We start from the raw sequence: 17107 nt of genomic DNA on the forward strand, positions 1-17107 counted from the left end.
TTTCGTTTTGTTTGCAAATCGAAAATTTAAATTTACCACAAGAAGGAACCAAGTAAAACAATCACTTGTCAAGTTAGGCTGTGAAATTTGTATTATTTACATTGCAAAAGCATGGGAAGCTCACATAGCGTGTTTTCAGAACAAGAATTGACCGATTATCAGGTATACTTGATTTAAAGTAAAGTTGAAAGAATCTCAATGAAAAAAATGAGCCTAAATTCAACGTCACGATATTGTCTATTTTTATACACAAGTCAAAAGATAGGATGACATGTATTATGTATATATGTTGAAAAAGCTTTCAAAATAAGTAAATGACCATAAAATTTATGGCATTCTTCTTTTTGCAGAGAATCACACACTTTATATTAAAAACTCTTAACACAAATAGTACATGTATTATAAAACAGGTTGGGAACAAACCCTCTATATGGTGTTTTTACCTGTATGGAGGGATAATCCTTCTATAGAGGGATAAAAATATCCCTCTATTGAGGGGTATTTTTGTTTAGACTGGATTTAAAACAAAATGAGGCAGATTGGCATTTTCTAGTTATATTGGCTATCATCTATAGTATTGTATGCATCAATTGATGTACTTAATTTAATTTGTACATGCCCAGTTTACTGCTAAACTGTCTGAATATACAATCTATTGTTCATCATAATTGAAAGCTGTGATGATCAGGTAAATTCTACTCAGTTATGCCTCATTGAACAGAATTTCTATTGTTAGATTTAACATAAAATTTAAAGGTCAACTGTCCCTTTTGTTGTTGATCAGGTGTTCAGATAGCTATACAATAGATTTCAAGTTTTGTCACTTTAGCAAAAAACTGGGCATCCCAATTTTTAATAAAGTGCATTTATTGATGCATACAATGCTATAGATTATAGCCAATATAACTAGAAAATGCCAATCTGCCCTATTTTGCTTTAAATCCAGTCTAAACAAAAATACCCCTCTATAAAGGTATAATTGTATCCTTCTATAGAAGGATTATCCCTCTATACAGGTAAAAACACCATGTAGAGGGTTTGTTCCCAACCTGTTAAATAAAACCACTGGCACTGACACTGTGCACAAATTCATTTAATTCATTTCTCTATTGGTAGGTCTTTTCACCACCGAACACCACCGCTGAACACCACCGCTGAACACCACCGAACACATTAAAATACCATCTAACACACCTAAATATATTGTTTTCCTCTTTATTTATATATTTGACTTACCTTCTGAACGAGTATGAATATGTTTATACATATATATACACAAATTAATAAGAAATGATAACAAGAGAACCAAAAAGAACAGTCTTGGCGGGCTGTTGTCAGAACAGTACACTTTCAAGTCTAACATTTTTTTAAATATAATTATTGTGATAATTTCACATTAAATAAAATGTTTTAACTTATTTGAACAATTTATTTCTAATAATTGAAAAGTAAAGACCATAAGATAATATACAATGAAATACAGACAGTGTAAATCCCGAAAAAATATTGCTGGATCCGGAAGCGTTTTTTTTTTGTTTGATTCTCAACCTTAACATCACCAGAGACATATATACACATGTATGTCTCTGACATCACTAATGCACAAAAAAATGTGAAAAACAGGACAATAGGATTAAATTTTACCTAATTTAATCGATTTTATTGTTTTATTGTGTAACATTACTGTTTTTCTTAAGAGTTAGTGGTCTTTTTGGGTGTTCGGTGGTGAAAAGACCGACCCGTCTATGACACAATCATTCATTTGAACAGAAGCAAGTCAACTCGCCCAACCTGCTACCAACTCGCCCCACTTATGAAAAAGAGTAAAATCCCAATGAATAAAAAGGCCTGCCAACTCGCCCCACTGATGAAAAAGGGTAAAATACCATTGAATCTAGTCCTGCCAATTCGCCCCACTTATGAAACAGAGTAAAATCCTGAAGAATGAAGGTCAGCCAATTTCTGGAATCATGTCTTTCACCGGAAAAGATCGTCAATTTCACACAATTTATGACGTCATTTACCAGATAGAAGGCGCGTCTGTATCCCTGCTCTATTAATAGTTTCCAGCATTTTCAGAATCGTAATTCTGTAGGGTAGTATAGAAATAATTTATGTTCTGTAAGTACGTAATCTTGATTCCCGTACGACTGAGGGAGGGTGACCATCTTATTAGATTTTAATTTCCCAAATATTTTGTGCAGTATAAAATCAAATTTTTCACCTGTTTGCTCAACATGTGTTGGAAGTGACGATGCCAACATTTTGGTGACGTGGTGATGGAGGTCACATGACAGATTCAACTAAAAACCGTGTCCCGGAACTTCCGTATTCACTTATGAAAAGGATTTTAATCCCAATGAATAAAGGTCTGCCAACTCGCCCCACTTATGAATAAAAAAATTAAATCTTACTGCATTGAGGACTACCAACTCGCCCCACTTATGAAAAGGAGTTTAATCACATTGAATAAAGGTCTGCAAACTGGCCCCTCTCATGATGATCATGGATAGCTGCTTAATGTCCAGCGGCAAATTAATATGTATATTCAGGACGAGAACATGTTAATGTAATATGAATATTAACCCTGCTTTGTACTAGACCTACACGCTGAGCTGGATTTTTAATGTGCTAGTTCACAAGGTAACAGTCTGTAGGAAGACATGTCACCTTACCCAGACACATTATTCTGACTCCGAGCTGACCAGTCTTTGCTCTTACTCCTTAATGCTGCGTGCTTAGCGGAGAAGCAGCAAATACCAGTTTTGAAGTCTTTGGTTTGACCTGGCTGGGGTTCGAACCCACAATTTCCTGCACTCTAGGTGAATACCACGAGACCACCAAGGCGGTTGGCCCCTCTTATGAAAATAAGAATTAAATCTTACTGCATTAAATACAAAATTTTCTACCTACAACATGTACAATGAACGGACAATATTTTTGTGACAGCGAATAGATCCTTGTTTTACTTGCTTGGCTTGTAATAATTTAAAACTTTATTTCAGTTGTTATTTTCTATTTCATAAACTACATGTCATATATACATTTAAGCTACAGATCTACAACTCCCAGTTTTGGCTACACGTGCTGTTCTTATGTATAAAGTCATGAATATTCAATAGCTATGAAGGCATGTCAAAATTGTATCATATGCGATAATGACCAGCCAGTACACTGTTCTGATTTCTTTAACCAGTATTAAAAAGTTAAATTTAACACAGCCTCACATTTGAAAATTTAACTGTGAAAAGAAATTTCATATTAGACGAGATGTTACAGTGCTAAATTCTACATTTCTCTATATTCAAATAAAATATATTAGAATGCATATTATCATTGTTCAGATGCATTTTTGCATGTTTTATATTTTCTTCCAGGATTTGACATATTTCACTAAGAAAGAGATCCTTCAGTAAGTACTGTTTATGTATTTACTCCTGGTTTAAAGGTCATCCTTAATTACAGTGTTTATAAAGAATTAACTTTATTGAGAACCCTGATTCTTCTGTCAGACATCAATTTAGCCGTGACATTTTTGGTGCTTTTAATACCAATTTACTTTACTGCAGAGGACCCTTATGATAACTCACTGAAAAATGTCAATAAAATGGATGATCCTTCCATTAATACAATTATTTTCATTACTTCATTTTGTGGTTTATTTGATAAGGAAGATCTTTCTTGACTTTTTAACAGAAAAATTTTAAGAAATTGTAACTACATGTACTTAATTTGATAAAAGGTCTCATTGTCATTGATAGTACAGAATAGCAGCTAATTTTCTATATCTGAATCTAAAGGACTGTGGTTAATTTCATAGAAACTTTTAAATCATTAACATCAATATCCAATATTTGGCTAAATCATTAACATCAATATCCAATATTTGGCTAAATCATTAACATCAATATCCAATATTTGGCTAAATCATTAACATCAATATCCAATATTTGGCTAAATCATTAACATCAATATCCAATCTGAGTATCCAATATTTGGCACATTCTTTCTAAATCAAAAGGTTTGGTTGTTAGCTGTTTGAAAATATTAAACTTCATTCTATTGATGCAGATTGCAATAAAAAAAATGGATATAATGTTATTGATGAAACAATTTATGACACAAAATCAATATGCTCACATGTAAAAGTCCAAAAGAAAAGGGACAGTACTTTTATTTCTGTTCTTTATCTTTAAATTCACAGTTAGATTGCAACCTTACATGTTCATCATCTCAAGATTTTCTTATAAATACCTTAGATGGAAAGATATGTGTGATACCTAATGTCAAGGAGACAGCAATATAACAATGTCTAAGAGATACATGTAAATGGTCTTCAGTGATAAGCAAATTGTATCTAAGTTATTCAGGAAAGTTGTAAATCAGAAAGACTACTTATATTAACACTGAATTTATAATTAAAAAGGACATGGGTTTGGGTTTTACTTATTGTTGAAGGCTGTATGGTGACCTATTGTTGTTAACTTCTACATGTTCTATGTCATTTGGTCTCGGGTGGAGAGTTGTCTCAATGGCAATCATACCACATCTTCTTATTTTTATAATCATACCTGATTTGGGGGTGTCTTCAACAATTTGTTTAAGTTTGTGAATATGGGGAAGCACTTATGGTAAGTCAATGATATTTGGTATGTAGTTGTATTAGCACATTTCATTTCTGTTTGTTTTAGTTTTGATAAGATAATTGAATATGTTAGCACAAACCACATTAGTTTGTGATGTTGTCTCAAAATTTGAAGATATGTGCAGAAGAAAAAATATACATGATATACAAATCTTAAACCTAACTGTAGCAAATGTTCATTTTTCATTAAAAATCAATTTCTGAAATAAGTAGGACATGCATCAGATACAAATTTTCATTAATTCTATTTATAAGTTATATATACTTTTTTTTTTGTTCCCCAGTGTTTTTAAGAGATACAAGGATTTATATGAGAACAGCGCTGATGAAAATACTAAAAAGACATCAATTCTGGATAAAGAGAAGATTTTAAAACTACCAGAATTAAAGGTAACAGTATAAATATACTGTCGTTCTACAAAATGACAAGAATATGTAGCTTTCAAATTCAGTGCAGCTGCTGTTCAACTTCATATATACAGCTTTTAATGTACAATAGGTTTGGCAAAAAGTTTGCCCTGAAAATTTGTACTGAACATTATCACATATTTTATTTTAATTTTTTGGCAAACACTGGTTCTTCCTGAAAGTTATTCCTCAACTCAATATTTAAAACCTTCAACAAATGGAGTAAAGTTAGACATATCTTTATATTATGTATTGCATTGATATAAAATAATGAAATGAAATAATCTATGGATATGCAGTATACACAAGATTTATTTGTTGAGAATTGCCATTTGTGTTAAAAATCAGGACAATTTCTGATGACTTTTTGTTAGTGATTTTTTTATTAAATATATATCAAGGGCGTTAAAGGTGAATTACCATAAATGCAATCGTCATTTGTAATAGATAACCAGTGAATGATGTTTGTGACAAATTGTTTTATTAGTAATAATGATAGATGCATTGTAACAATATGTTCAATAAATGAATACACTGATATATTTCAATTTTTAAATATTGTATAGTGTCTGATTGTTAAACAGCTATAGCTCCTATTATTTATACATATAGTAAATGTTCATTCATTTAGTTGTTTTATTTATCGGGTATGACATAATGTCTATTCTGCTTGTGGAATTATTATATTTAGACAATTTTTGTCAGTTTAATAACATTTGTTTTGCTCATTGATGAAGACTACAATGTCAGTGACTTATAGTTGCTTAAATCCACATCATTTGGACTGTAGTGGATAGTAACTGTTGTCTCATTGGCAATTATACCACATCCCTTTTTTATATTGCATTTGGCAATAAGGTGCTTACATATTTTCCTTTGTTTTATAAGTTTCATACAGTGTTTAAACCAGTCCAATAAAATGTATCAATATTCTTTTAGGTTAACCCTTTCAGTGACAGAATTGTAAAAGTTTTCTCCTCAAGCGGAGATGGAAACATGAAATTTGAAGATTTCCTGGATATGATGTCTGTGTTCAGTGATGGTGCACCCAAGAATGTAAAGGTTGAATATGCATTCAGAATTTATGGTATGGCAACAATACATTTCTGTCTTACTGTATATACATATTATGATAAAAAAAATCTGGTATATATATTTAATTGGCATATTTAACAAGGAAGGACAAATCATACTAAAAAACCACTGTGATTCAAACCAAAAAACTCTGAACTGACATTATCAAGATGCTTGATTTCTTGATGGACAACTTATTTGTTATGTTTGGAGGACATGTTTTTCAACAAACAATCAGTATTCCCATGGGAACCAACTGTGCTCCTCTTCTTGTCGACTTGTTCCTTTATTCATATCAGGCAGACTCCATACAGGAGCTTCTTAGGAAGAATGAAAAGAAGCTAGCATTATCCTTTAACTTCATGTTCTGGTATGTAGATGATGTCCTCTCACTAAATCATTCAAAGTTTGGTGACTATGTTGAACGCATCTATCCCATTGAACTTGAAATAAAAGATACAACAGATACAGTCAAGTTTGCTTCATATTTTGAAAAATAAGAATTACATCTAAAAATTGACAATGAAAAATGAAAACGACAACAGAGATGATTTCAGCTTCTTAATTTTGAACTCTCTATTTCTATGTAGCAACATTCCAGCAGCACCTGCATATTGAGTATGGTATACTAGTATATCTCCCAGTTAACACAACATTCCAGAGCTTGCATTTCCTATCATATTTCCTTGATAAAGGGTTTTTGCTAACAAGGAAACTATTAAAGCAAGGGTTCCAAGTGGTGATGTTGAAGTCATCCCTTTGAAAATTTTACAAATGCCATCACAAGTTGGTTGACAGTTATGGAATATCTGTTTCACAGATGACATGGAATATGTTCCTATTGTCTTAACCACAACCTGGTCCTCTTTTCTTCTAATTAGACATCACTGATTAGAATTATCCCCCAAGTTTTTGCTTACATGAGGAACATGTTGAGCAGGATCTGCTAACCAATTGAGATAAAGCCTGGTTTTGGTGGAGTTTGTGTTGCTCAGTCTTTAGTTTTCTATGTTTTGTTTTGTTTATTGTTATTCATCTTTTGGTTGTTATTGGTTTTTTGCCATGGCCTTATCAGTTTGTCATAAACTTAGGAGTTTAGTGCCATGGCCTTGTCGGTTTGTGATAAACTTAGGAGTTTAGTGCCATGGCCTTGTCAGTTTGTAATAAACTTAGGAGTTTAGTGCCATGGCCTTGTCAGTTTGTCATAAACTTAGGAGTTTAGTGCCATGGCCTTGTCGGTTTGTCATAAACTAAGGAGTTAAGTGCCATGGCCTTGTCGGTTTGCCATAAACTTAGGAGTTTAGTGCCATGGCCTTGTCGGTTTGTCATAAACTTAGGAGTTTAGTGCCATGGCCTTGTCGGTTTGTCATAAACTTAGGAGTTTAGTGCCATGGCCTTGTCGGTTTGTCATAAACTTAGGAGTTTAGTGCCATGGCCTTGTCGGTTTGTCATAAACTTAGGAGTTTAGTGCCATGGCCTTGTCGGTTTGTCATAACTTTAATATCCTTTTGGTATCTTCCATCTCTCTTTTAACACACTTAACAATTACCTCAATCATTATACATACACATATTATGTGATAGTGTATGGTTAAATTTGTGTGCAAATCCAAGAACGGCCTGAGTTATGAAATAATAACTTTATCATTCTTATATACTCAATACTCGTCTCAATTTAAAAAACCTCAAGAAAAGATTTTGACAATTGCTACAAATGCAAAGGATTTTTGAAAAAGGAATAATGTTTTTATGCCCCACATAGGGGCATTATGTTTTTGGGCATCCGTTCGTCCGTCTGTTCCGCTTCAGGTTAAAGTTTTTGGTCAAGGTAGGTTTTGATGAAGTTGAAGTCCAATCAACTTGAAACTTAGTACACATGTTCCCTATGATATGATCTTTCTAATTTAATGCCAAACGAGTTTTGACCCCAATTTCACGGTCCACTGAACATAGAAAATGATAGTGCAAGTGGGGCATCCGTGTACGATGGACACATTCTTGTTTCGGTCTGTGATGATATCACAAAGCAAGACAAAGGTGTAAATTTTGTATCAATATCATTGATGGTTCTTTGTAAGCACATAATGTTTAGTTTTTTTAAAGATTCACTTTAGTGTAAGTACATGTAATTATGGTAAATTGCTGATTTTTGGTATATAGTCATAATAGCAATAATACATCTACTTACCATTCACTTCACTCATGTAATATTGTATATCAGTGCAATTGTAGATTTGGAAGGTGCAAAGATTTGCAATTAATTCTTTTACTGTAATGAAAGCCATTTTAAGAAGAAGAGACTTATTAATTTTTACTATACATTTGGTAAGTGGAATATAACATCATATAGGATACAGTTTTTTAATGATAAATCAACACACTATACTCCTTTAATTACACAAAGACAATTTGGGCTAAATGAGTTGACTATTTCAGATTTTGATGAAGATGACATGATTTCCAGTGAAGACTTGAAAGTAGTTGTAGACAGATTGACAGGTGAACAAAACCTGAGTAAAGATGAGATGCAACAACTGATTGACAATGTATGTATACCATGTAAATTATAAACAAATACTACAGATACAAATGACCAGTGTGCATATTTTTTCTAAACATTGGCATATGGTTAATCATGTTGTTATACACTGAAACCTGTCTTAAAAAAATAAATATAAATTAGTTGTATTCAAAGTGCTTTTCTGGATTGACCTTCATCAGGAACCCTCAAAGACAAATAATTTAGCCTAGGATGCATAAGTACTCCAAAAAGATGGGGAGCTATAAGATGACAAACTAAGGATAGCCAAATCTAGCTAAGGTCAAGTTTGTTCAAGGGAGTTGAAACCGTATTTCTTAATAATGTCAAAATTTATGGATGGAAAATTAACTGTACTCATTCTAAATTGAAAACCTGTCGAAGCAGAATTTTATATTAAAATTAATATCAAATTATAAGGGAGTAAAGCAGGCCCTTTTCAGCATGTTGGTTATACAGGATTCTTAAACAGTATTGTTAAAACTTGACAGAACAGGCCATGGAATCATGGATTATTTTTGGATAATGATTGCATGAAATGCAATCAAAACCCTATGGTACTGGCTTGATATCTATATGTTCCAAGGTTGATCACTACCTTAGTTCAAACAAAATAGTGCAGTGAAGTGATCATTATTTAGATCCTATCCAGTCAATGTCATGAAGTTTAATGATGATATGTTATTCTTTGATATTTAAGTTACAATATGATGTGTATTTGAATTACCATACTTGTCAAGAAAACATTTATTCATTAAAAATTACATAAGTAATGCATGGTGTATGAATCTATTATAAAAAAAGGTTAAACTATTAATGTACAATCATGAACAAAGGAATATGACTCCAACTCAAATTTCTTATTTGCCTAGCAAAATAAAATTCAAAGTTTTATTTAAAAATTCAGAAAAATGCAAAATGAAGCAATCTTTGCCCTTCAGTGGTCACAAGCACTTTGATTTATCATTGGTATCTCTATTTTGACAGTTCATGATTGCCTTATAATAAATGACATGTACTTTTCTAGATTCTTGAAGAAGCTGACTTGGATGATGATGATTCCCTGTCTTTTGCTGAGTTTGAACATGTGATATCAAAGGCACCAGATTTTGTGAAGTGAGTTTATATGACTTTGTTTTAAAGTCAATATATGTAACCTTATAAATAATGCTTACTCTGTAATCATGAATATATATCTGTACGTGACTTCACCTAATGCATTTTATAGGAATGCATATGAAATGGTTATGTATAATTAAAGAAAATATATATATTGGGTTATATGTCTGACAATGGTTGAAGGATTGATGTTTGCTTAATATCCAGTGGCAAATATTTCATGCCTTTTCCGGACGAAATATATATGTCAATGAGACAACAACCTCATAACAATACCCAAAAGACATCTAGTCGGCAACATACAGCCTTCAAAAAATTACAGGCATTATGTGTCTGCAATATATGTCATGTTTCAAAAGGTCTCAAGTCTAAAAAAAGTAGGGAATAAATTAAAGAAACTTTAAAAAAAAAAAACTGCCATAAACATCAAATTATTAAAAGATATGACATAACAACCACTGAATATGTTCCTTTAAATGTATCTAACATTATCTTTGGCTAAAAAGAAACTGATCTAGATTGGCCTAAGATTTGGTTTAACAGAATGAGATTGTTTTCAGAGCTATAATTTTTTGTTAAGATAACTATTATATTGGTTATTTCTTCCTCATTTCAGCTCCTTTAGAATTCGGCTGTAGAATCGATTGATGATCAGAAAAAGATCTGTGATAGAAGTGACAATCAATCCATCAGACAACTGTAATAGTGTTCTCTGTATAGACTCTGTAGCATTTAATAGTTATACAATGTTATCTTTATTATTACTAACAGAAATGTAATATACAATATTTTTATACAAACTTGTCAATAAGACTCATTCTTTTAACATGTTTATAATCACAGTTAATGGTCTAACAAGATAATGGTATTCATTTTTTTTTAATCCAGAAAATGCATCCTCAAAATTTAAATTTTAATATTGAAAATTATTCAGTAATTATATGTAATGTCACCTTTGATATTTTGAATTTACTGTCTTTATCAGCAAATTAGTTCAATTTCTCAAGTATACCATTCTTGTTTTTTTTTCAGTTTCATTGCAATTCTTCAATCTTCTATAGTACAAAATAGTCAGCAATGTTTAGGTCACTATAACCTACATTTAGTTGATATTTATTTATACAAAAACTCATGTTGTTGTTGAGGGCATAGGTATCTTGTAGACACATTTTCTTCTTATATGTTGTCTGACCATGTTACATTCAAACTAAGAATGGATTCATTTATTATAGCATTATATGTATATATTCTATGCAATAGTTTGTGTGTTCTCAGGTTTTTTCCTGGATTTTTCTTTATATATAGATACAAGTTTTTTATTCAGTTGTAGTCACATGAAAAGGAAAACTGTATTCTTCGACATTTTATTTGGACATTTTTATTTGTATAAATTGTTTGATTTTATAACAGTTTCACGGAATATTGATACATCAGAATAAGTTTGAGGAATTTTAGCATCATGGAACCTTGATGCTATAATTTTTAATATGGTTCTATCAGGAACTGAATTTGGATTAATGCAGAGATATAAAATCTCTACATGTAATATACTACAATGTACTAAATTTCCTTTTTGTATTACAGTAGACTCCGGCAAATCGGATACCCAAAATGTCAGCTAAAAATATCCGATTACCCGATATATTCAATTAGACGATGAATGTATATTCATTGAATATTCTGCAATAATGAGTAGATATAGTCCTGAGATGTTACTAACCCTGACAATTGCTAAATATGGGAAAGGGCTGGAGGATTGATGGAGTGATTTTTATCAGTTACATCACCACGATGTTTGTGTAAAAAATTATCAGCTGATTATGTAATGATTAAATTTGTTTGCAGTTTTTAAATCCTTTATTTATTAAAATAAATCAAATGTCTTGAAATATTTATGTGAATTATTATCTACCATCCATAGTTTGTCTTTATTTGTTTTGTAAGCAAATAATTATAAATATCCATTATTTACATTATCACACAGGTAAACTAATTTGGCTATAAATAAATCTAAGCATGTCTGTGTAGAATCTCCAAACTAAAATCGTATTTGTTATAATTTTATTTCTTTAAATAATCAAATTTAAATTTATGAAAATAATCATGATTGATAAAATATTATTGCATAAAGTTTATGTTTTCTTAAGACTATTTATATTTAGGTCATAGTTCTAGAGGCTTTCTCACAAATTTGTAAACATCCAAAATGGCATCCATGACATGTGGTTACTTTTGCACATGTGAAAAAAATATATCTGACAAAAGTCAGATTTCTCTTGTCAAAAGGGATTTATATTTATATTGCAATAAATTATTCAGAAGGAGGTACATTCAGTTTAGATTATATTTCTGATTCTGTGAACATTTAGAGTTAATCAAAATTCTCCAAACAGCAACGTCAACTTGTCAACTGAGTCTTGCATATTTTATAAATAAATTCAAACCATTTGAAGTAAAAGGGCATCTAATTCACATGACATAGGAAGACAATGATTAAAGACAACAATTTATTAAGAAATAGTTCCTTTTATTTAGTAAAAACAAAATCTTCTTGTCTGCAAGATTGTAAATTCGTAACTTCCAGGTCCATTTCCTGTCAGAAAAACATTGGAAATATCCGATTGTGCATGGTTTTGAACAAAATGACCTGAATATTCTTATCCGATTTGCCGATATATTCTTATATCCGATATTCGATTACACGATAAAATTAACATTAAACATATAGGGAAGGGTTTGGTGTTTTGAAATAATATTACAATAGCCGATATATTCGTTTAGCTGATATCCGATTAGGTGGAGTCTACTGTATTTTGTCTTAACAGTTATAAATATAATTTTCAATGATCAATGCTGTTTTCCTATTACGGTAATGATATTACTGTTGTTCAGTCAATGTAAATTATGTAATATAATTTGTTGAGGATTGACTGTTTGAAACTTTTCATTTGGTTCAAAACATAAATGGGAATGTTTTTGATTCTGTAGTTGTAAGTAAATGACAATTTTTGTTCTAGCTAATTATGCTATGTGTTCTTTTTTGCTTGAAAATAGTTTTCTTTCACAGATAGAAATGTTTTACTTCCTAATTTTAGCATTTTATTTGGAAATATTTTTATCATTTTACATTAGAATTTGGTTTATATATTACAAATTGTTACTTGTTGAATTCCATATGTACTATGTTTAATTTTATTATATGTTATATTTATATAAAATGTATATTTATTCTATGGCTTCATAGCCACAAGGTTGTAAAAATAAAGAGGTAATAGTAACCTTTATGGTTTATACTACAGAATATTAAAGATTCTTCATATATAAATGAAACACATTTGAAGACATTGTAATACTTCTTTGAAATCTTTTATAAAATAATTAATGCAGATACTGTGGATTTATTTATCTTCATCTGTACCAAACTCTGTGGATTAAGGAGAGATTCTGTTGTCATGGATACTTGATTCTCTGGTTTTGACAAATTCTCAATACAAGTCTAAAGGAAATTCCTATTTTTTTTATCACTGAAATTCCTGGTTAACCTTTACCAATAATGAATAATTTAATTTTGGATGTAACACGTCTTCTGATTGGCTGACGTTGTTTTGTTTATCAGCTCATAGACATACTTTTGTCATGTGACCGTGACGTCATCAATCGAAATAACATAAAAAATGTGGTGCACACTTTAAAATAACCCGCTATGCGGGTTATTCAGTGTGCACCACATTTTTGATGTTATTTCTTCATAGACAGAAAAAAAATTACAGTCATTCCTTAAATAATAATAGATCCACAGTACAGAAATTCAAATCTATTATATTAATTACAGAGGACTCAAATAGGCTCTACTTATAAGTTGAATAACCCTTTTTCAGACAGTTCTTTAACAACTACTGCAAGACTGCCAAGGAAGGGAATGACATGTCTTTTTTGCATGTAAATTTTTGTATAATGTTTGTATTCAATATGTACTGTATTCATCATACTGTTTTCTTGAAAGAAAGAAAAATAAACAATCATTTGTTTTAAATTGCATAATTTTATCAAATTATAAGAAAGTAGTTATGGATATCCAAACCTTTCCTTTCAGTTTCTGTAAGCATTCTTTGAAATTTTATTTTATTCTTTTATGACAGTATTATAGAGTGAAGGAAACCTTTACGAACCCTGTTGGTCAGTTTACATTAATAATAGGATTATTGTAAGCCCTGTTAACTCTTTCAGACAGTGAACATTAATAATAGGATAATCATGTTTTATCTCTTGCATGTTGTAAGATACACATGTCCATCTGATAGGGTTAATCTGACCTTGACCTCATTTTTCAGTTTCAAAGATCAACTATCATGTTCTCATGATGAGGTCAGTTTCTTAGATATTATAAAACCATGAGGTTTTCTTGATGAGGTCAGTTTTTTTAGATACTATGAAACCACAGTTTTTGTGATAAGGTCAGTTTTAGATAGTATAAAACCATGCAGTTTCATGATGAGATCAGTTTCTTAATTGGAACTTTAAGAAAAAATCAACTATGTTGGGTGTATAAAATGTTTTTAAGGTGTACATTTCTGTCTGGCAGGGACCATCTGACTGACCTCATTTCCACGATTCAGTGGTCAAGGTAAAGTTTTTGTGGTAAGGTCTGTTTCTTAGATACTATGTGAAGATATTAAAGGACAATACAAAATATGTTGGAAGAAAGACAACATTGAGGTAAAATAAAAACTCACAGTAAACAGTATGCAAAACACCAAAGATTAAACATAATAACCCACACCAAAAATTGTTTGTGGGAACTAAAATCACAGAAGTTCAGCAGTTCTTGCTACCTAATTGACACCCAACGCATTGTTAATGACAAGTTGAAATCTGGTGATAAGTGAAATTAAGTTATGCAAGTCTTTCAGAAAGACCAGATTGAGGCAACAACAAATAGAACATATCCTTTGTGGTGCCTGTTAAACTTTCAAAGAAATAACTTGAATTTTACTAATAAGAACCCCTGGTTTAGTAGCTTCCTTGTTAGTTGTAACCTTCAAGCTCTGGAATACAGTATCAATAGGGAACATAAACTATGCAGCTGCTTCTGGAATGTTGTAGTATTAAATAGAAATTTCAAAATAAGAAATTGAAATCATCTCTCAAATGACCCTCAGTGTAGATGTCCATGTGTAAGGCAGCACCCTTTTTCAATATCTGAAGGGCATGGTTCAAAGATTTTTTTAATAAAACCCCAGTTCTTCTAGAAAAAAAATATTTTGTCTAATGTTGATTCATTAATTTTTGCTTAATGTCAAATGGCAAATAATCCATGCATTTCAAGGACGAGAACAAATTAATAATTAAAATATAAGTTAGGTTCTGCAAAGTAGGTTGACTGGGATGAAGGGTGACTAACACTGAAAAAATAAAATGTTTAATAGCTGAAACAAAAACTATGTTATCTCTTGCTGGAAGCAAATATTGGCTGCTGAAAATTGAGTAGTACTAAGTTAACAACAAGGATAGAAACAGCAAAACATTATCATCAGTCTAAAGAAGATAAAAAAGATAAGATATTTTCATATTCATTAGTGGCAGATCAAAAATGTTGAATAGAAAACCATCAGCCTCCAGGAACCTAAATTACTCACCTAGATTTTCTTGTAGGTCTTGTCTTACTGATCATCTTTGCTGTCTACAGTTTATCTCTATTATAGTTTTCATGGAAATCCCCGAAATTGATAAAAGGTAAAAATGGTCGTTTTAAAAACAATACCTCCTACATGTATAAGGAGATTATTAACAATTTGGGTAGAACTAGTTTTGCACCAAGAAAAATTCAAAAAAGCTAGAAAAGGTGCAAGAAAGAGCGCTCCGTTTTCTGTGCGAGGATTTTAGTAGCTCCAACGAGGACCTCTTACATAAAGCTATGCTACCCTCCTTGCAGATCAGACGGATGAGAACAATGGCTCTAGAAACTCTCCAAGATTATGAACAATATAGCTCTTGTGAGCTTACAAAATTTGGTGAGTGTTAAAAATCTAAGTATTCTTTCAGGTATGTAAATATTCTGGATGTTCCACAGGTAATGTCAACCCGTTGCAGTAAAAAATCTTTCAAATTTGCTGCCGCAACTTTATGGAACAGCCTTGCAAAAATAGTTTTTCACATTTTAAAAGTTTTATTCAGTTCTGGAACGGTTTGGAATGTCGCTGTTCTGCTTTGGAATGTCGCTGTTCTGCTTGCAGATAACTCTTGAGCAGTTTATTATTCATGTTGCTTTTTGTTGCTTTTGACTAGTATTGATGTATTTCTTCAAGAATTTTCATATGTTTAAATTTTAGTTTCTGACACATATTTCCAGAAATTGGGTGATCAATGAATGTTGAAAATATTTTGTTCTTTGAAATTTCGAGATCTCAAAGCATATACTATAGTTCCAAACTTTTAATGCGCCGGTCGTAGCGGAGGGGGCATTAAGTTTTATGTCCGTCTGTACGTACATACGTACGTCCGTTCCAAAATTGGTTTCCGTTCTCTAACTTTAGTTTGCCTCAACCAAATGTTATGAAACTTATACATAATGCTTATTACCACAAAACACAGATCAACTTTGAATTTTGGTGGCGTCACTTTTACCGTTCTAGAGTTATGCTCCTTTACAAATGGAAAAATTGCTGAATTTATCGTTTCCGTTCTCTAACTTTAGTTTGCCTCAACCAAATGTTATGAAACTGATACACAATGCTTATTACCACAAAACACAGATCTAGTTTGAATTTTGGTGGCGTCACTTTTACCGTTCGAGAGTTATGCCCCTTTACAAATGGAAAAATTGCTGAATTTTTCGTTTCCGTTCTCTAATTTTAGTTTGCCTCAACCAAATGTTATGAAAGTTATACACAATGCTTATTACCACAAACCACAGATTAAGTTTGAATTATGGTGGCGTCACTTTAAATGTTCTAGAGTTATGCCCCTTTATAAATGGAAAAATTGCAAATTTTTTATTTTCTTCTAAATATCAAGTATTTTTTTAAAATTGGAGTTATCTTCCTTCGTCCATGATTATAGTTGAATCAACTACAATCAATGCTTTATACAATGCAATGTTTGATTTTGACTTCCACTGATAAAACACAGATCAAGTTGAATTTGGGTAGTGTCACTTTAACCATTATTGAGTTATGCCCCTTATAGTTATAGTTCGAAAGATTGCAAAATTTTAGTTTCCATTCTGTAACTTAAGTTTGCCCCAACCAAACATTATGAAACCTATACACAATATTCATTACCACAAAACTAAGATCAAGTACAAATTTTTTGTTTCCGTTTTCT

The 17107-nt window shown here is 31.4% G+C and overlaps 1 protein-coding gene across 1 annotated transcript; it reads left to right on the top strand.

Annotated features, from left to right (window-relative positions):
• The first annotated feature begins 25 nt into the window (after positions 1–25).
• Positions 26–13817, top strand: LOC127727134 (calcium and integrin-binding protein 1-like). Its single transcript, XM_052234576.1, has 7 exons — positions 26–162; positions 3378–3412; positions 4930–5035; positions 5993–6140; positions 8563–8672; positions 9693–9781; positions 10401–13817. The coding sequence occupies exons 1-7, from the start codon at positions 112–114 to the stop codon at positions 10420–10422; spliced, it is 561 nt and encodes a 186-aa protein (XP_052090536.1). The 5' UTR covers positions 26–111; the 3' UTR covers positions 10423–13817.
• The last annotated feature ends 3290 nt before the right edge of the window (positions 13818–17107 follow it).

This window comes from Mytilus californianus, unplaced genomic scaffold (assembly GCF_021869535.1).
Source record: "Mytilus californianus isolate M0D057914Y unplaced genomic scaffold, xbMytCali1.0.p SCAF_19, whole genome shotgun sequence".
NCBI lineage: Eukaryota > Metazoa > Mollusca > Bivalvia > Mytilida > Mytilidae > Mytilus > Mytilus californianus.

Excerpts from the sequence above, each read along its gene's own strand:
- LOC127727134 (XM_052234576.1), top strand. The coding sequence starts at position 112 with ATGGGAAGCTCACATAGCGTGTTTTCAGAACAAGAATTGACCGATTAT. Across the intron at positions 3,413-4,929 it reads ACTAAGAAAGAGATCCTTCA|TGTTTTTAAGAGATACAAGG; the intron begins GTAAGTACTGTT and ends TTTGTTCCCCAG. Across the intron at positions 9,782-10,400 it reads AAGGCACCAGATTTTGTGAA|CTCCTTTAGAATTCGGCTGT; the intron begins GTGAGTTTATAT and ends TCCTCATTTCAG.